Below are 18,290 nucleotides of genomic sequence, written 5' to 3' on the forward strand. Positions count from 1 at the left end.
CTCCCCCCACCTCTCTCCCCTCCTCCCCCCCACCTCTTTCCTCTCCTCTCCCCCCACCTCTTTCCTCTCCTCTCCCCCCACCTCTCTCCCCTCCTCTCCCCCACCTCTCCCTCTCCTCTCCCCCACCTCTCTCCCTCCTCTCCCCCCACCTCTTTCCTCTCCTCTCCCCCACTTTCTCTCCTCTCCCCCACCTCTCTCCCTCCTCCCCCCCACCTCTTTCCTCTCCTCTCCCCCCACCTCTCTCCCCTCCTCTCCCCCACCTCTTTCCTCTCCTCTCCCCCACCTCTTTCCTCTCCTCTCCCCCACCTCTTTCCTCTCCTCTCCCCCACCTCTCTCTCTCTCTCCCCCCACCTCTCCCCTCCCCCACCTCTCTCCTCTCCCCCACCTCTCCCCCCCACCTCTCTCCTCTCCCCCACCCTTTCCTCTCTCCCCCACCTCTCTCCTCTCCCCCACCTCTCCTCTCCCCCCACCTCTCTCCCCCACCTCTCTCCTCTCCCCCCACCTCTCCCTCTCCCCCCCCACCTCTCTCCTCCCCCCCCCACCTCTCCCTCCCCCCACCTCTCCCTCTCCCCCACCTCTCTCCCCCCCCCCCTCTCTCCCCCCCCCACCTCTCTCCCCCTCCCCACCTCTCCCTCTCCTCTCCCCCACCTCTCTCCCCCCCCCACCTCCTCCTCCCCACCCCTCCCTCTCCCCCCACCTCTCCCCTTCCCACCCCTCCCCTCTCCTCTCCCACCACCTCTCTCCCCTCCCCACCTCTCTCCTCTCCCACCACCTCTCTCCCCTCCCCACCTCTCTCCTCTCCATCCACCTCTCTCCTCTCCTCTCCCTCCACCTGTCTCCTCGCCTCTCCTCTCCCCCTCTCCTCCCCCTCCCCCACCTCTCCTCCCCCTCCCCAGCTCTGGACCCGTGTTCTGCCTACATCTCTCTGAATGAGCCTTGGCGTAATACAGAGTACCATGTCAACCACTCATCTGGCAGTGTGCCCCTGTGTGACAGCCGTGTGTCAGGGGAGTGGTACCGCTTCACAGGGATGGCCGGAGACGCCATGCCTACTTTCTGCATCGAAGAGAACCACTGTGGAACCCACGCCCCCATCTGGCTCAATGGGAGCCACCCACAGGTTAGTAGACTAGAGGTTAGAGAGGCGGACCAGCAGACAGAAGGTTGCTGGTTCAAACCCTGTGTGCCGGACGATACAAAAAAAAAGCTTTTTTAAACTGCCAGTCTACCTGCCGTTGTGGCACTATATGTTCTCTTGATCTAGTGGCTCCACGTGCAATCAACTTCCAACCAAATTAACAGTAACGTATTCCCCTCTCCCCCTCTCCCCCTCTCCCCATCTTCCCCCTCTCCTCCTCTCTCCCGTCTCCCCCTCTCCCCATCTTCCCCCTCTCCTCCTCTCTCCCATCTCCCCCTCTCCCCATCTTCCCCTCTCCCCATCTTCCCCTCTCCCCCTCTCCTCCTCTCTCCCGTCTCCCCATCTCCTCCTCTCCCCACCTCCTCCTCTCCCCCTCTCCCCATCTTACCCTCTCCTCCTCTCTCCCGTCTCCCCCTCTCCTCCTCTCCCCATCTCCTCCTCTCCCCCCCCCCCTCTCCCCCTCTCCCCATCTCCCCCTCTTCCCCTCTCTCCTCTCCCATCTCCCCCTCTCCTCCTCTCCCCATCTCCCCCTCTCCCCCTCCCCCCTCTCTCCCCCTCCCCGTCTCCCCCTCTCCCCCTCTCCCCATCTCCCCCTCTCCCCCTCCTCCCCCATCTTCCCCTCTCTCCGTCTCCTCCTCTCCCCCTCCCCCCTCTTCCCCTCTCCCCCTCCCCTAGCCCCAGGATGGTATCATGACCCTTCCTGTGTGTGCCAGCTTCAATAGTAACTGTTGTCAATGGAATGCCAGTGTTGATGTGAAGGCCTGTACAGGAGGATACTACGTCTACCGTCTGCCCAGACCGTCTGTCTGCTTCCATGTCTACTGTGGACGTACGTCTGTCTGTCTGTCTGTCTGTCTGTCTGTCTGTCTGTCTGTCTGTCTGTCTGTCTGTCTGTCTGTCTGTCTGTCTGTCTGTCTGTCTGTCTGTCTGTCTGTCTGTCTGTCTGTCTGTCTGTCTGTCTGTCTGTCTGTCTGTCTGTCTGTCTGTCTGTCTGTCTGTCTGTCTGTCTGTCTGTCTGTCTGTCTGTCTGTCTGTCTGTCTGTCTGTCTGTCTGTCTGTCTGTCTGTCTGTCTGTCTGTCTGTCTGTCTGTCTGTCTGTCTGTCTGTCTGTCTGTCTGTCTGTCTGTCTGTCTGTCTGTCTGTCTGTCTGTCTGTCTGTCTGTCTGTCTGTCTGTCTGTCTGTCTGTCTGTCTGTCTGTCTGTCTGTCTGTCTGTCTGTCTGTCTGTCTGTCTGTCTGTCTGTCTGTCTGTCTGTCTGTCTGTCTGTCTGTCTGTCTGTCTGTCTGTCTGTCTGTCTGTCTGTCTGTCTGTCTGTCTGTCTGTCTGTCTGTCTGTCTGTCTGTCTGTCTGTCTGTCTGTCTGTCTGTCTGTCTGTCTGTCTGTCGTATGAAATGTATGGTTGATGAATGTGGTATGAAGTTCCCAACATGTTACCATGTTTATTTGTTTCTCTGTGTAGATGTGGTTGACCTCACCTCCATCTACATGTTCTGTATGTTCTGTGGTAGATCTCACCTCCCTCTACATGTTCTGTGTGTCCTGTGGTAGACCTCACCTCCCTCTACATGTTCTGTATGTTCTGTGGTAGACCTCACCTCCCTCTACATGTTCTGTGGTAGACCTCACCTCCCTCTACATGTTCTGTATATTCTGTGGTAGACCTCACCTCCCTCTACATGTTCTGTGGTAGACCTCACCTCCCTCTACATGTTCTGTATGTTCTGTGGTAGACCTCACTTCCCTCTACATGTTCTGTGGTAGACCTCACCTCCCTCTACATGTTCTGTATGTTCTGTGGTAGACCTCACCTCCCTCTACATGTTCTGTGGTAGACCTCACCTCCCTCTACATGTTCTGTATGTTCTGTGGTAGACCTCACCTCCCTCTACATGTTCTGTATGTTCTGTTGTAGACTTCACCTCCCTCTACATGTTCTGTGTGTTCTGTGGTAGACCTCACCTCCCTCTACATGTTCTGTGGTAGACCTCACCTCCCTCTACATTTTCTGTGTGTTCTGTGGTAGACCTCACCTCCCTCTACATGTTCTGTGTGTTCTGTGGTAGACCTCACCTCCCTCTACATGTTCTGTATGTCCTGTGGTAGACCTCACCTCCCTCTACATGTCCTGTGTGTCCTGTGGTAGACCTCACCTCCCTCTACATGTTCTGTGTGTCCTGTGGTAGACCTCACCTCCCTCTACATGTCCTGTGTGTTCTGTGGTAGACCTCACCTCCCTCTACATGTTCTGTGTGTTCTGTGGTAGACCTCACCTCCCTCTACATGTTCTGTGGTAGACCTCACCTCCCTCTACATTTTCTGTGTGTTCTGTGGTAGACCTCACCTCCCTCTACATGTTCTGTGTGTTCTGTGGTAGACCTCACCTCCCTCTACATGTTCTGTATGTCCTGTGGTAGACCTCACCTCCCTCTACATGTCCTGTGTGTCCTGTGGTAGACCTCACCTCCCTCTACATGTTCTGTGTGTCCTGTGGTAGACCTCACCTCCCTCTACATGTCCTGTGTGTTCTGTGGTAGACCTCACCTCCCTCTACATGTCCTGTGTGTTCTGTGGTAGACCTCACCTCCCTCTACATGTCCTGTGGTAGACCTCACCTCCCTCTACATGTTCTGTGGTAGACCTCACCTCCCTCTACATGTCCTGTGTGTCCTGTAGATTTCTATGACATATGTGATGAGGTGGAGTGCAGTGGACCTCAGTGTCCGGAGTCGGACTGTCGCTGTGCTGCTGGAACCACCCTGGGACCAGATAGACAGACGTGTCTCGGTGAGAGGGGGAGAGAGAGGGGGAGAGAGAGGGAGGTGGGGGGGAGGGGTTAGGGGGGGGGGGGATTGACTGAATGTGCTGAGTCATTAATTCACGAGGAGAGGAGGAGACATGTGCCAGCCAGCCAGAGATGGGTGTGTGGGTGGCAGGAGGGAGGGAGCCTTCACTACATCCTAGTCTAATGGTGGGTGACAAGCGTGCTATGAAAACCCTGATAGCTTGAGAACTGTTATTATCATACTCTCCACCTACCAACCAAATCACTCTCCCTACTACGCTGAGAAATTCTCTTTCTCTCTCTCTCTCTCTCTCTACCTCTCTCTACCTCTCTACCTCCCCTATCAAAATCTCCTCCTTTTTTTGTCCTGTGACCTCTCCTCACTGCTGTGTCTGTCTGTGTGTGTCTGCTCACTGACTCCTCTCCAGATGTGAATGAGTGTGAGCAGGGGAACGGAGGATGTAAGGAGGTATGTGTGAACACCAAGGGGTCCAGACAGTGTGAGTGTGGACCAGGCAGGGTACTGGAGGAGGATGGACGCAACTGCAAAGGTAGAGTCAAACCACCATGTGGGTGGAAAGTTACAGTAGCATAATGTACGACAGTACCCATAATGCTCTGTGTGTAATATCTGGAACACAGTAGGGTTCAAATAGCATACGTCATATTTCACTATATTGAGAACCATTGGAATAGTTCCTCCTCCTCTCCTCCTCCCCTTCCCTCCTCCTTCTCCCTCCTTCTTTCCCCCTATTCCCCCCTCCCCTCCTCGTCCTTTATACCTCCTTCTCCCCTCCTCTTCCTCCCCTCTCTCCCTATTCTTTCCCCCCTCCCCCTCCTCGTCCTTTATACCTCCTTCTCCCCTCCTCTTCCTCCTCTCTCCCTATTCTTTCCCCCCTCCCCCTCCTCGTCCTTTATACCTCCTCTTCCTCCTCTCTCCCTATTCTTTCCTCCCCTCCTCCTTCCTCCTCTTCCTCCTCTTCCCTCCTCTCTCCCTCCTTTATTCTTTCTCCGCCTTCCTCCTCTCTCCCTATTCTTTCCCCCTCCCCCTCCTTCCTTTATACCCTCTTCTTCCTCCTCTCCCTCTTCCTCCCCTCTCCCTCTTCTTCCTCCCTCCTTTCTCCTCTTCCTTCCACTCCCCCTCCTTTCTCCCTCTTCCCCTCCCCCTCCCTCTTCTTCCTCCCCCCTTTCCTCCCCTCTCCCTCTTCTTCTCCCTCCTTTCTCCCCCTCCCCCCCTCCTTCTTCTCTCCCCTCCTTCCTCCCCTCCTCTCCCTCTTCTCCCCCTCCTCTCCCCTTCTTCCCCTCCTCCTCCTCTTCTTCCCCTTCTTCCCCTCTCCTCCTCTTCTTCCTCTCCCCCTCCCCTACTCTTCCTCCTCTTCCCCTCCTCTACTCTTCCTCCTCTCCCTCCTCCTCTATTTCCTCTCCTCTTTCTGTAGAGATAGCAGGGTGCTACAACAACAACGGAGGCTGTAGCCATGGTTGCTCTGTACTACAGGACTTCTATCACTGTCACTGTCCCCGAGGACTGGAGCTGGGGGATGACAAACGCACATGCCAGGGTGAGACCAGAGAGTGTGTGTGATGTGGCTGGGTGTGTGTGTGTTTGGTCGTATCTTCCAGTCCCTGTGCAGTTAACTGAAACTCTTCACCTGTATGGTCATGTGTCGTGTGGCAGCAGCTCCATACAGGACCTAGTAAGGGACCTGGAACTCATCCTGTCCAACCCATGTTTAACACATTCTACTGTGTGTGTGTGTGTGTGTGTGTGTGTGTGTGTGTGTGTGTGTGTGTGTGTGTGTGTGTGTGTGTGTGTGTGTGTGTGTGTGTGTGTGTGTCCCAGTGCAGTGTCCATTAAGTGTGGTTCTAAGGGACCTGGTGGGGGGCCTGGAACTCTCCCTGTCCAACCCATGTTTAACACATTCTACTGTGTGTGTGTGTGTGTGTCCAGTCCCAGTGCAGTGTAGCAGCAGCTCCATTAAGGTGTCGGTTCTAAGGGACCTGGTGGGGGGCCTGGAACTCTCCCTGTCCAACTCGTCATGCCGCGGCGTCTCCAACGGAACACACATCAATCTCAGCTTCAGCCTCAAGACCTGTGGAACAGTAGTGGAGGTAGGACTAGACCCTAGCCCCTAGCCCCTAGAATCTAGCCCCTAGCCCCTAGAATCTAGCCCCTAGCCCCTAGAATCTAGACCCTAGCCCCTAGAATCTAGCCCTTACCCAAGCCCCTAGAATCTAGCCCCTAGCCCCTATAATCTAGCCCTTACCCAAGCCCCTAGAATCTAGCCCCTAGCCCCTAGAATCTAGCCCCTAGCCCCTAGAATCTAGCCCCTAGCCCCTAGAATCTAGCCCCTAGCCCCTATAATCTAGCCCCCCCTAGACCCTAGCCCCTAGAATCTAGCCCCTAGACCCTAGCCCCTAGAATCTAGCCCCTACCCTAGCCCCTAGAATCTAGCCCCTAGCCCCTATAATCTAGCCCTTACCCAAGCCCCTAGAATCTAGCCCCTAGCCCCTATAATCTAGCCCTTACCCAAGCCCCTAGAATCTAGCCCCTACCCTAGCCCATAGAATATAGCCCCCTACCCTAGCCCCCAGAATATAGCCCCTAGCCCCTATAATCTAGCCCTTACCCAAGCCCCTAGAATCTAGCCCTTACCCTAACCCCTAGAATCTAGCCCCTAGCCCCTATAATCTAGCCCTTACCCTAGCCCCTAGAATCTAGCCCCTAGCCCCTATAATCTAGCCCCTAGCCCCTATAATCTAGCCCTTACCCTAGCCCCTAGAATCTAGCCCCTAGCCCCTATAATCTAGCCCCTAGCCCCTATAATCTAGCCCTTACCCTAGCCCCTAGAATCTAGCCCCTAGCCCCTAGAATCTAGCCCCTAGCCCCTATAATGTAGCCCTTACCCAAGCCCCTAGAATCTAGCCCCTACCCTAGCCCATAGAATATAGCCCCCTACCCTAGCCCCAGAATATAGCCCCCTACCCTAGCCCCCAGAATCTAGCCCCTACCCTAGCCCCTAGAATCTAGCCCCTACCCTAGCCTGTAGAATATAGCCCCTATCCTAGCCCTAGAATCTAGCCCCTCCCCTAGCCCTTAGAATCTACCCCTATCCTAGCCCCTAGAATCTAGCCCCTTCCCTAGAATCTAGCCCCAACCCTAGCCCCTAGAATCTAGCCCCTACCCTAGCCCCTAGAATCTAGCCCCTAACCTAGCTTATACACTAGACCCTAGCCCCTAGAATCTAGCCCTTACCCTAGCCTATACACTAGGCCCTAGACCCTAGAATCTAGCCCTTACCCTAGACCATACACTAGGCCCTAGCCCCTAGAATCTAGCCCTTACCCTAGCCTTGACACTAGGCTTTAGAATCTAGCCCTTACCCTAGCCCCTAGAATCTAGCCCCTACCCTAGACCCTAGAATATAGCCCCTACCCTAGACCCTAGAATCTAGCCTTGACACTAGCCCCGAACCCCTACACCTTAGCCCCTAGCCCATATTTATTTTATTTCACCTTTATTTAACCAGGTAGGTCGGTTGAGGACAAGTTCTCATTTACAACTGCGACCTGGCCAAGATGAAGCAAAGCAGTGCGACAGAAACAACAACAACACAGAGTTACACATGGAATAAACAAGCGTACAGTCAATAACACAGTAGAAAAAAGAAAGTCTATATACTGTGTGTGTAAATGGCATGAGGAGGTAAGGCCATAAATAGGCCATAGTAGCAAAGTAATTACAATTTAGCAGATTAACACTGGAGTGATAGATGAGCAGATGATGGTGTGTAAGTAGTGATACTGGTGTGCAAAAGAGCAGCAAAGTAAATAAGAACAATATGGGGATGAGGTAGGTAGATTGAGTGGGCTATTTACAGATGGGCTATGTACAGCTGCAGCGATCTATTAGCTGCTCTGACAGCTGATGCTTAAAGTTGGTGAGGGAAATGTAAGTCTCCAGCTTCAGCGATTTTTGCAATTCGTTCCAGTCACTGGCAGCAGATAACTGGAAGGAAAGGTGACCAAAGGAGCTGTTGGCTTTGGGGATGACCAGTGAGATATACCGGCTGGAGCGCGTGCTACGGGTGGGTGTTGCTATGGTGACCAGTGAGCTGAGATGGACTTACAGATGACCTGGAGCCAGTGGGTCTAGCGACGAATATGTAGCAAGGGCCAGCCGGCTAGAGCATACAGATCGCAGTGGTGGGTGATATAAGGCGCTTTGGTAACAACACGGATGGCACTGTGATAGACTGCATCCAATTTGCTGAGTAGAGTATTAGAAGCTATTTTGTAGATGACATTGCCGAAGTCGAGGATCGGTCAGTTTTACCTATGGTGAGTTTGGCGGCATGAGTGAAAGAGGCTTTGTTGCGAAATAGAAAGCCGATTCTAGATTTGATTTTGGATTGGAGATGTTTGATATGAGTCTGGGAGGAGAGTTTACAGTCTAGCCAGACACCTAGGTACTTATAGATGTCCACATATTCAACGTCAGAGCCGTCCAGAGTAGTGATGCTAGTCTGGCAGCGAACGATTGAAAAGCATGCATTTGGTTTTGCTAGTGTTTAAAGAGCAGTTGGAGGCCACAGAAGGAGTGTTATATGGCATTGAAGCTTGTTTGGAGGTTAGATAGCACAGTGTCCACAGAAGGGCCAGATGTATACAGAATGGTGTCGTCTGCGTAGAAGTGGATCAGGGAATCACCCGCAGCAAGAGCAACATCATTGTTGTATATAAAGAAAAGAGTCGGCCCGAGAATTGAACCCTGTGGTACCCCCGTAGAGACTGCCAGAGGTCCGGACAACAGGCCCTCCGATTTTACACACTGAACTCTGAGAAATTGTTGGTGAACCAAGTGAGGCAGTCATATGAGAAACCAAGGCTATTGATTCTGCCGATAAGAATAAGGTGATTGACAGAGTCGAAAGCCTTGGCCAGGTCGATGAATACGGCTGTACAGTACTGTCTTTTATCGATGGCGGTTATGATATTGTTTAGTACCTTGAGCGTGGCTGAGGTGCACCTGTGACCAGCTCGGAAGCCGGATTGCACAGCGGGATTCGAAATGCTCAGTGATCTGTTTATTAACTTTGTTTTCGAAGACTTTAGATAGGCAGGGCAGGATGGATAGAGGTCTGTAACAGTTTGGGTCTAGAGGCAGGGCAGGGCAGGGAAGGGGGCAGGGTGGATAGAGGTCTGTAACAGTTTGGGTCTAGAACATTACCCCCTTTGAAGAGGGGGATGACCGCGGCAGATAGTTTCAGAAAGAGGGTCCAGATTGTCTAGCCCAGATGATTTGTACTGGTCCAGATTTTTCAGTTCTTTCAGAACATCTGCGATCTGGATTTGGGTGAAGGAGAAGCTGGGGAGGCTCGGGCAAGTAGCTGAGAGGGGTGCGGAGCTGATGGACGGGGTTGGGGTAGCCAGGAGGTAAGCATGGCCAGCCGTAGAGAAATCCATACACCCTATCCCCTACACCGTAGCCTTTACACCCTAGCGCCTTCACCCTAGCCTAGATCCTAGCCCCTACACCCTAGCCTCTGGTCCCTACACCCTAGCCCCTACACGCTAGCCTCTACACCCTAGCCCCTACACCCTAGCCCCTACACCCTAGCCCCTAACCCTAGCCCCTACACCCTAGCCCCTAACCCTAGCCTCTACACCCTAGCCCCTAACCCTTAGACCCTAGCCCCTAACCCTTACACCCTAGCCTCTAGCCCCTAACTCTTACACCCTAGCCCCTACTCCATAGCCTTTACACCCTAGCCCCTAACCCTAGCCTCCCTACACCCTAGCCCCTACACCTTAGATACTAGCACTACACCGTAGCCTAGACTCTACACCCTAGCCCCTTCACCCTATCTTAGCCCCTAGCTCTTACACCCTAGCTTAGCCCCTAGCCCTTAAACTCTAGCTTAGACCCTAGTCCCTAGCCCTTACACCCTAGCCTTTACACCCTAGCCCCCTAGCCCTACACCACTAGCTTACACCCTAGCCCCTAGCATATACACCCTAGCCTAGCCCCTATCCCTTATACCCTAGTGTGTAAGGGCTAGCTTAGACACTAGCCCCATGCCTAGACCCTAGCCCCTACATCCTACATCCTACACCCTAACCCTTACACCCTAGCCCCTACATCCTACACCCTAGCCCTTACACACTAGACCAGACCCTAGCCCTTACATCCTAGACCCTAGCCCCTACATCCTAGACTCTAGCCTCTACATCCTAGACCCTAGCCTCTACATTTACATTTACATTTAGTCATTTAGCAGACGCTCTTATCCATCCTAGACCCTAGCCCCTACACCCTAGCCCCTACATCCTAAACCCTAGCCCCTACATCCTAGACCCTAGCCCTTACATCCTAGACCCTAGCCCTTACATCCTAGCCCCTACATCCTAGCCCCTACATCCTACACCCTAGCCCTTACATCCTACACCCTAGCCCTTACATCCTACACCCTAGCCCTTACATCCTACACCCTAGCCCCTACATCCTACACCCTAGCCCCTACATCCTACACCCTAGCCCCTACATCCTACACCCTAGCCCCTACATCCTATACCCTAGCCCCTACATTCTACACCCTAGCCCCTACATCCTAGCCCCTACATCCTAGACCCTTGCCCTTACATCATAAACCCTAGCCCCTACATAATAATAATAATAATATATGCCATTTAGCAGACGCTTTTATCATCCTTACAGTCAGCCCATACATTCTACACCCTGGTCCCGGGAGCCCATTCTAAGGGGATCTACCCTCATATACCCCATGCTCTACCAACTGAGCTACAGGACCATCCTAGACCCTACATCCTAGCCCCTAGCCCCTACATCCTAGCCCCTACATCATATACCCTACACCCTAGCTCCTACATCCTAGACCCTACATCCTATACCCTTGCACCAACATCCTAGCCCCTACATCCTATACCCTAGCCCCTACATCCTATACCCTACACCCTAGCCCCTACATCCTACACCCTAGCCCCTACATCCTACACCCTAGCCCCTACACCCTAGCCCCTACACCCTAGCCCATACACCCTAGTCCCTACACCCTAGCCCCTACATCCTAGACCCTACACCCTAGCCCCTACATCCTACACCCTACCCCCTACATCCTACACCCTAGCCCCTACATCCTAGCCCCTAGCCCCTACATCCTAGACCCTACATCCTATACCCTAGCCCCTACACCCTAGCCCCTACATCCTAGCCCCTAGCCCCTACATCCTACACCCTAGCCCTTACACAGGTTCAGCTTCAGGACCTGAGGCCCTCTAGTGGAGGACCTACCCTCTTTGTGTCTCCTTCCACTCTGGATGAATTAGTCTTGACTGATTGTACAGGCCAGTACCCGGAGGTTGTCAGTCTGATTTCAGAGCTGCCAGGGGGACCAGAACCAATGGACCACAGACAGAGTTACTTGTATTGTTTTCATGACATCACGTAGTGTAATTGGGAAACAGCGTATTGAAGTGAAATACAAGCAGTAGGAGGGGTAAACCCGGATTTGATTTACAGCCTTAAAATGTTGGATGTTGATTCTATCCCATTGATTCCATCAAATGTATTTTATAAAGCCCTTTTTACATCAGCAGATGTCACAAAGTGCTGTACAGAAACACAGCCTAAAAACCCCCAAACAGCAAGCAATGCAGATGTAGAAGCACGGTGGCTAGGAAAAACTCCCTAGAAAGGCAGGAACCTAGGAAGAAACTTGGAGAGGAGCCAGGCTCCGAGGGGTGGGCCAGTCCTCTTCTGGCTGTGCGGGTGGAAATTAAGAGTACAGGCATTTAGGCCAGATGGTTCTTCAAAATGTTCAAATGTTCATAGATGACCAGCACATGGTCATTTAAGCCAAATCGTTTTTCAAGACATTCAAACGTTCATAGATGACCAGCACATGGCCATTTAAGCCAAATCGTTTTTCAAGACATTCAAACGTTCATAGATGACCAGCACATGGTCATTTAAGCCAAATCGTTTTTCAAGACATTCAAACGTTCATAGATGACCAGCACATGGTCATTTAAGCCAAATCGTTTTTCAAGACATTCAAACGTTCATAGATGACCAGCACATGGTCATTTAAGCCAAATCGTTTTTCAAGACATTCAAACGTTCATAGATGACCAGCACATGGTCATTTAAGCCAAATCGTTTTTCAAGACATTCAAACGTTCATAGATGACCAGCACATGGTCATTTAAGCCAAATCGTTTTTTTAAGACATTCAAACGTTCATAGATGATAAGCTCCGCCTTATCTCAGTTCACTGGTCACGATGGCAACACCCATCCGTAGCACGTATATAGACTCCCTTTTTCCCCTATTGTGTTATTGCTCCTCCAGCAGGTGTATCTCACTGATCATCCCTAAATCCAACACCTCATTTGGCCGCCTTTCGTTCCAGTTCTCTGCTGCCTGTGACTGGAACGAATTGCAAAAATCGCTGAAGTTGGAGACTTTTATCTCCCTCACCAACTTCAAACATCTGCTATCTGAGCAGCTAACCGATCGCTGCAGCTGTACATAGTCTATTGGTAAATAGCCCACCCATTTTTACCTACCTCATCCCCATACTGTTTTTATTTATTTACTTTTCTGCTCTTTTGCACACCAATATTTCTACCTGTACATGACCATCTGATCATTTATCACTCCAGTGTTAATCTGCAATATTGTATTATTCGCCTACCTCCTCATGCCTTTTGCACACAATGTATATAGACTCCCCTTTTTTTCCCTATCAAATCAAATCAAATCAAATTGTATTTGTCACATACACATGGTTAGCAGATGTTAATGCGAGTGTAGCGAAATGCTTGTGCTTCTAGTTCCGACAATGCAGTGATAACCAACAAGTAATCTAACTAACAATTCCAAAACTACTGTCTTATACACAGTGTAAGGGGATAAGGAACATGTACATAAGGATATATGAATGAGTGATGGTACAGAGCAGCATACAGTAGATGGTATCGAGTACAGTATATACATATGAGATGAGTGTGTAGACAAAGTAAACAAAGTGGCATAGTTAAAGTGGCTAGTGATACATGTGTTACATAAGGATGCAGTCGATGTTGTAGAGTACAGTATATACATATGCATATGAGATGAATAATGTAGGGTAAGTAACATTATATAAGGTAGCATTGTTTAAAGTGGCTAGTGATATATTTACATCATTTCCCATCAATTCCCATTATTAAAATGGCTGGAGTTGGGTCAGTGTCAATGACAGTGTGTTGGCAGCAGCCACTCAATGTTAGTGGTGGCTATTTAACAGTCTGATGGCCTTGAGATAGAAGCTGTTTTTCAGTCTCTCGGTCCCAGCTTTATGCACCTGTACTGACCTCGCCTTCTGGATGATAGCGGGGTGAACAGGCAGTGGTTCGGGTGGTTGATGTCCTTGATGATCTTTATGGCCTTCCTGTAACAACGGGTGGTGTAGGTGTCCTGGAGGGCAGGTAGTTTGCCCCGGTGATGCGTTGTGCAGTCCTCACTACCCTCTGGAGAGCCTTACGGTTGAGGGCGGAGCAGTTGCCGTACCAGGCGGTGATACAGCCCGCCAGGATGCTCTCGAATGCATCTGTAGAAGTTTGTGAGTGCTTTTGGTGACAAGCCGAATTTCTTCAGCCTCCTGAGGTTGAATAGGCGCTGCTGCGCCTTCTTCACGACGCTGTCAGTGTGAGTGGACCAATTCAGTTTGTCTGTGATGTGTATGCCGAGGAACTTAAAACTAGCTACCCTCTCCACTACTGTTCCATCGATGTGGATAGGGGGGTGTTCCCTCTGCTGTTTCCTGAAGTCCACAATCATCTCCTTAGTTTTGTTGACGTTGAGTGTGAGGTTATTTTCCTGACACCACACTCCAAGGGCCCTCACCTCCTCCCTGTAGGCCGTCTCGTCGTTGTTGGTAATCAAGCCTACCACTGTTGTGTCGTCCGCAAACTTGATGATTGAGTTGGAGGCGTGCGTGGCCACGCAGTCGTGGGTGAACAGGGAGTACAGGAGAGGGCTCAGAACGCACCCTTGTGGGGCCCCCGTGTTGAGGATCAGCGGGGAGGAGATGTTGTTGCCTACCCTCATACCTACCCTCATGCCTACCCTCATACCCCCCTATTGTGTTATTGACTTGTTAATTGTTTACTTCATGTGTAACTCTGTGTTGTCTGTTCACACTGCTATGCTTTATCTTGGCCAGGTCGCAGTTGCAAATGAGAACTTGTTCACAACTAGCCTACCTGGTTAAATAAAGGTGAAATAAAATACATTTAAAAAATGACCAGCAGGGTCAAACTAGTAATCCCAGTGGTTATACATGTTTTGGGTGCAACAGTTCACCTCCTCAGGAGTAAATGATTGGTTGATTGATTCCCATCCTAGGTGACAGATGACAAGATAGTGGGTACCAATTTAGTGACTGGTCTTCCGAAGTCCAGCCCAGGACCGTGGTCCGGTAGTAACCGGGATATGATTGTCAGGACCTCCAAACTGCTGTTACCTGTCACCTGTGAATTCCCACGACACTACGAGGTCTCCGACGGTTACCAGGTAAGAGGGTGATTGAATGCTTCTTTTTAGTACTTCCTCTTAAACTCAGTTATTTCAAAATAAAAGTCCAACATACAAAATGCTATGGAATAAAACTATTGGTTTTCCTTTAAATGATGTTTGGAAACCCACCTTTTAGCTTGCTATTTTATTCAGCAATTTAATTATCATTACCCCTTTTTCATTGTTTTATTTCTTTTATTTGTTTTATTTGATCTATTTCGTTCAGTTTTTTTTATAAAGGTTGCTTGAGCAACTTTAAATTGCATTTTAAAATTAAGTATGTGTAATTGAATTTCTCTCTCTCTCTCATCCCAGGCCAGTCTCCGTAGCTCCGCCCTAGAGCTAGCAGGCCACTCCCAGGGCCTGTTCCCCTTCTCTCTGGAGCTGTTTAAGAGTGCTGAGTTCTCTGAGCCCTACCGGGCTCCACCCCAACTACGCCTACACGACTCACTGTTCTTCGGGGTGGAACCCAGGGAGAAGGTACTGTACTGAATCCCAAATAATATAATAATAATATATGCCATTTAGCAGACGCTTTTATCCAAAGCGACTTACAGTCATGTGTGCATACATTCTACGTATGGGTGGTCCCGGGGATCGAACCCACTAAATGGCACCCTATGTAGTGCACTACTGTTAACCAAAGCCCCACACTCTAGAAACTAAAAGGGTTCATGGGCTGTCCCCATAGGAAAACCCTTTCAAGAACCCTTTTTGGTTCCAGATAGAACCCTTTAGAACCCCTTTTGGATTTTTTTTTCTTTTTCTAAGAGTGTATATAGTGCACTATATAGGGAACAGGGCTCTGGTCTAAAGTAGTGCACTATATAGGGAACAGGGTGCCATAGGGCTCTGGTCTAAAGTAGTGCACTATATAGGGAACAGGGTGCCATAGGGCTCTGGTCTAAAGTAGTGCACTATATAGGGAACAGGGTGCCATAGGGCTCTGGTCTAAAGTAGTGCACTATATAGGGAACAGGGTGCCATAGGGCTCTGGTCTAAAGTAGTGCACTATATAGGGAACAGGGTGCCATAGGGCTCTGGTCTAAAGTAGTGCACTATATAGGGAACAGGGCTCTGGTCTAAAGTAGTGCACTATATAGGGAACAGGGCTCTGGTCTAAAGTAGTGCACTATATAGGGAACAGGGCTCTGGTCTAAAGTAGTGCACTATATAGGGAACAGGGTGCCATAGGGCTCTGGTCTAAAGTAGTGCACTATATAGGGAACAGGGTGCCATAGGGCTCTGGTCTAAAGTAGTGCACTATATAGGGAACAGGGTGCCATAGGGCTCTGGTCTAAAGTAGTGCACTATATAGGGAACAGGGCTCTGGTCTAAAGTAGTGCACTATATAGGGAACAGGGCTCTGGTCTAAAGTAGTGCACTATATAGGGAACAGGGCTCTGGTCTAAAGTAGTGCACTATATAGGGAACAGGGCTCTGGTCTAAAGTAGTGCACTATATAGGGAACAGGGTGCCATAGGGCTCTGGTCTAAAGTAGTGCACTATATAGGGAACAGGGTTCTGGTCTAAAGTAGTGCACTATATAGGGAACAGGGTGCCATAGGACTCTGGTCTAAAGTAGTGCACTATATAGGGAACAGGGTGCCATAGGGCTCTGGTCTAAAGTAGTGCACTATATAGGGAACAGGGTGCCATAGGGCTCTGGTCTAAAGTAGTGCACTATATAGGGAACAGGGTGCCATAGGGCTCTGGTCTAAAGTAGTGCACTATATAGGGAACAGGGTGCCATAGGGCTCTGGTCTAAAGTAGTGCACTATATAGGGAACAGGGTGCCATAGGGCTCTGGTCTAAAGTAGTGCACTATATAGGGAACAGGGTGCCATAGGGCTCTGGTCTAAAGTAGTGCACTATATAGGGAACAGGGTGCCATAGGGCTCTGGTCTAAAGTAGTGCACTATATAGGGAACAGGGTGCCATCCAATTTGTAAGTCGCTCTGGATAAGAGCGTCTGCTAAATGACTTAAATGTAAATGTAAATAGGGCTCTGGTCTAAAGTAGTGCACTATATAGGGAACAGGGTGCCATAGGGCTCTGGTCTAAAGTAGTGCACTATATAGGGAACAGGGTGCCATAGGGCTCTGGTCTAAAGTAGTGCACTATATAGGGAACAGGGTGCCATAGGGCTCTGGTCTAAAGTAGTGCACTATATAGGGAACAGGGTGCCATAGGGCTCTGGTCTAAAGTAGTGCACTATATAGGGAACAGGGTGCCATAGGGCTCTGGTCTAAAGTAGTGCACTATATAGGGAACAGGGTGCCATAGGGCTCTGGTCTAAAGTAGTGCACTATATAGGGAACAGGGTGCCCTAGGGCTCTGGTCTAAAGTAGTGCACTATATAGGGAACAGGGTGCCATAGGGCTCTGGTCTAAAGTAGTGCACTATATAGGGAACAGAGTGCCATAGGGCTCTGGTCTAAAGTAGTGCACTATATAGGGAACAGGGTGCCATAGGGCTCTGGTCTAAAGTAGTGCACTATATAGGGAACAGGGTGCCATAGGGCTCTGGTCTAAAGTAGTGCACTATATAGGGAACAGGGTGCCATAGGGCTCTGGTCTAAAGTAGTGCACTATATAGGGAACAGGGTGCCATAGGGCTCTGGTCTAAAGTAGTGCACTATATAGGGAACAGGGTGCCATCCAATTTGTAAGTCGCTCTGGATAAGAGCGTCTGCTAAATGACGTAAATGTAAATAGGGCTCTGGTCTAAAGTAGTGCACTATATAGGGAACAGGGTGCCATAGGGCTCTGGTCTAAAGTAGTGCACTATATAGGGAACAGGGTGCCATAGGGCTCTGGTCTAAAGTAGTGCACTATATAGGGAACAGGGTGCCATAGGGCTCTGGTCTAAAGTAGTGCACTATATAGGGAACAGGGTGCCATAGGGCTCTGGTCTAAAGTAGTGCACTATATAGGGAACAGGGTGCCATAGGGCTCTGGTCTAAAGTAGTGCACTATATAGGGAACAGGGTGCCATAGGGCTCTGGTCTAAAGTAGTGCACTATATAGGGAACAGGGTGCCATAGGGCTCTGGTCTAAAGTAGTGCACTATATAGGGAACAGGGTGCCATAGGGCTCTGGTCTAAAGTAGTGCACTATATAGGGAACAGGGTGCCATAGGGCTCTGGTCTAAAGTAGTGCACTATATAGGGAACAGGGTGCCATAGGGCTCTGGTCTAAAGTAGTGCACTATATAGGGAACAGGGTGCCATAGGGCTCTGGTCTAAAGTAGTGCACTATATAGGGAATAGGGTTCTGGTCTAAAGTAGTGCACTATATAGGGAACAGGGTGCCATCCAATTTGTAAGTCGCTCTGGATAAGAGTGTCTGCTAAATGACTTAAATGTAAATGTAAATAGGGCTCTGGTCTAAAGTAGTGCACTATATAGGGAACAGGGTGCCATAGGGCTCTGGTCTAAAGTAGTGCACTATATAGGGAACAGGGTGCCATAGGGCTCTGGTCTAAAGTAGTGCACTATATAGGGAACAGGGTGCCATAGGGCTCTGGTCTAAAGTAGTGCACTATATAGGGAACAGGGTGCCATAGGGCTCTGGTCTAAAGTAGTGCACTATATAGGGAACAGGGTGCCATAGGGCTCTGGTCTAAAGTAGTGCACTATATAGGGAACAGGGTGCCATAGGGCTCTGGTCTAAAGTAGTGCACTATATAGGGAATAGGGTTCTGGTCTAAAGTAGTGCACTATATAGGGAACAGGGTGCCATCCAATTTGTAAGTCGCTCTGGATAAGAGTGTCTGCTAAATGACTTAAA

The 18,290-nt window shown here is 50.4% G+C and overlaps 1 protein-coding gene across 1 annotated transcript in view; it reads left to right on the forward strand.

Moving 5' to 3' along the window:
- The window catches only part of oit3 (oncoprotein induced transcript 3), a 49,397-nt gene that overhangs the window by 22,321 nt on the left and 8,786 nt on the right, over positions 1-18,290 (forward strand). Inside the window, exons 2-9 of the mRNA XM_046367830.1 lie at positions 897-1,120; positions 1,814-1,967; positions 3,812-3,922; positions 4,349-4,471; positions 5,357-5,479; positions 5,869-6,029; positions 14,329-14,496; positions 14,815-14,979. Of these exons, the coding sequence (XP_046223786.1) occupies positions 897-1,120; positions 1,814-1,967; positions 3,812-3,922; positions 4,349-4,471; positions 5,357-5,479; positions 5,869-6,029; positions 14,329-14,496; positions 14,815-14,979 (1,229 nt within the window). The remainder of the gene's footprint in view (positions 1-896; positions 1,121-1,813; positions 1,968-3,811; positions 3,923-4,348; positions 4,472-5,356; positions 5,480-5,868; positions 6,030-14,328; positions 14,497-14,814; positions 14,980-18,290) is intronic.

This window comes from Oncorhynchus gorbuscha, linkage group LG11 (genome assembly GCF_021184085.1).
Source record: "Oncorhynchus gorbuscha isolate QuinsamMale2020 ecotype Even-year linkage group LG11, OgorEven_v1.0, whole genome shotgun sequence".
Classification (NCBI taxonomy): Eukaryota; Metazoa; Chordata; class Actinopteri; order Salmoniformes; family Salmonidae; genus Oncorhynchus; species Oncorhynchus gorbuscha.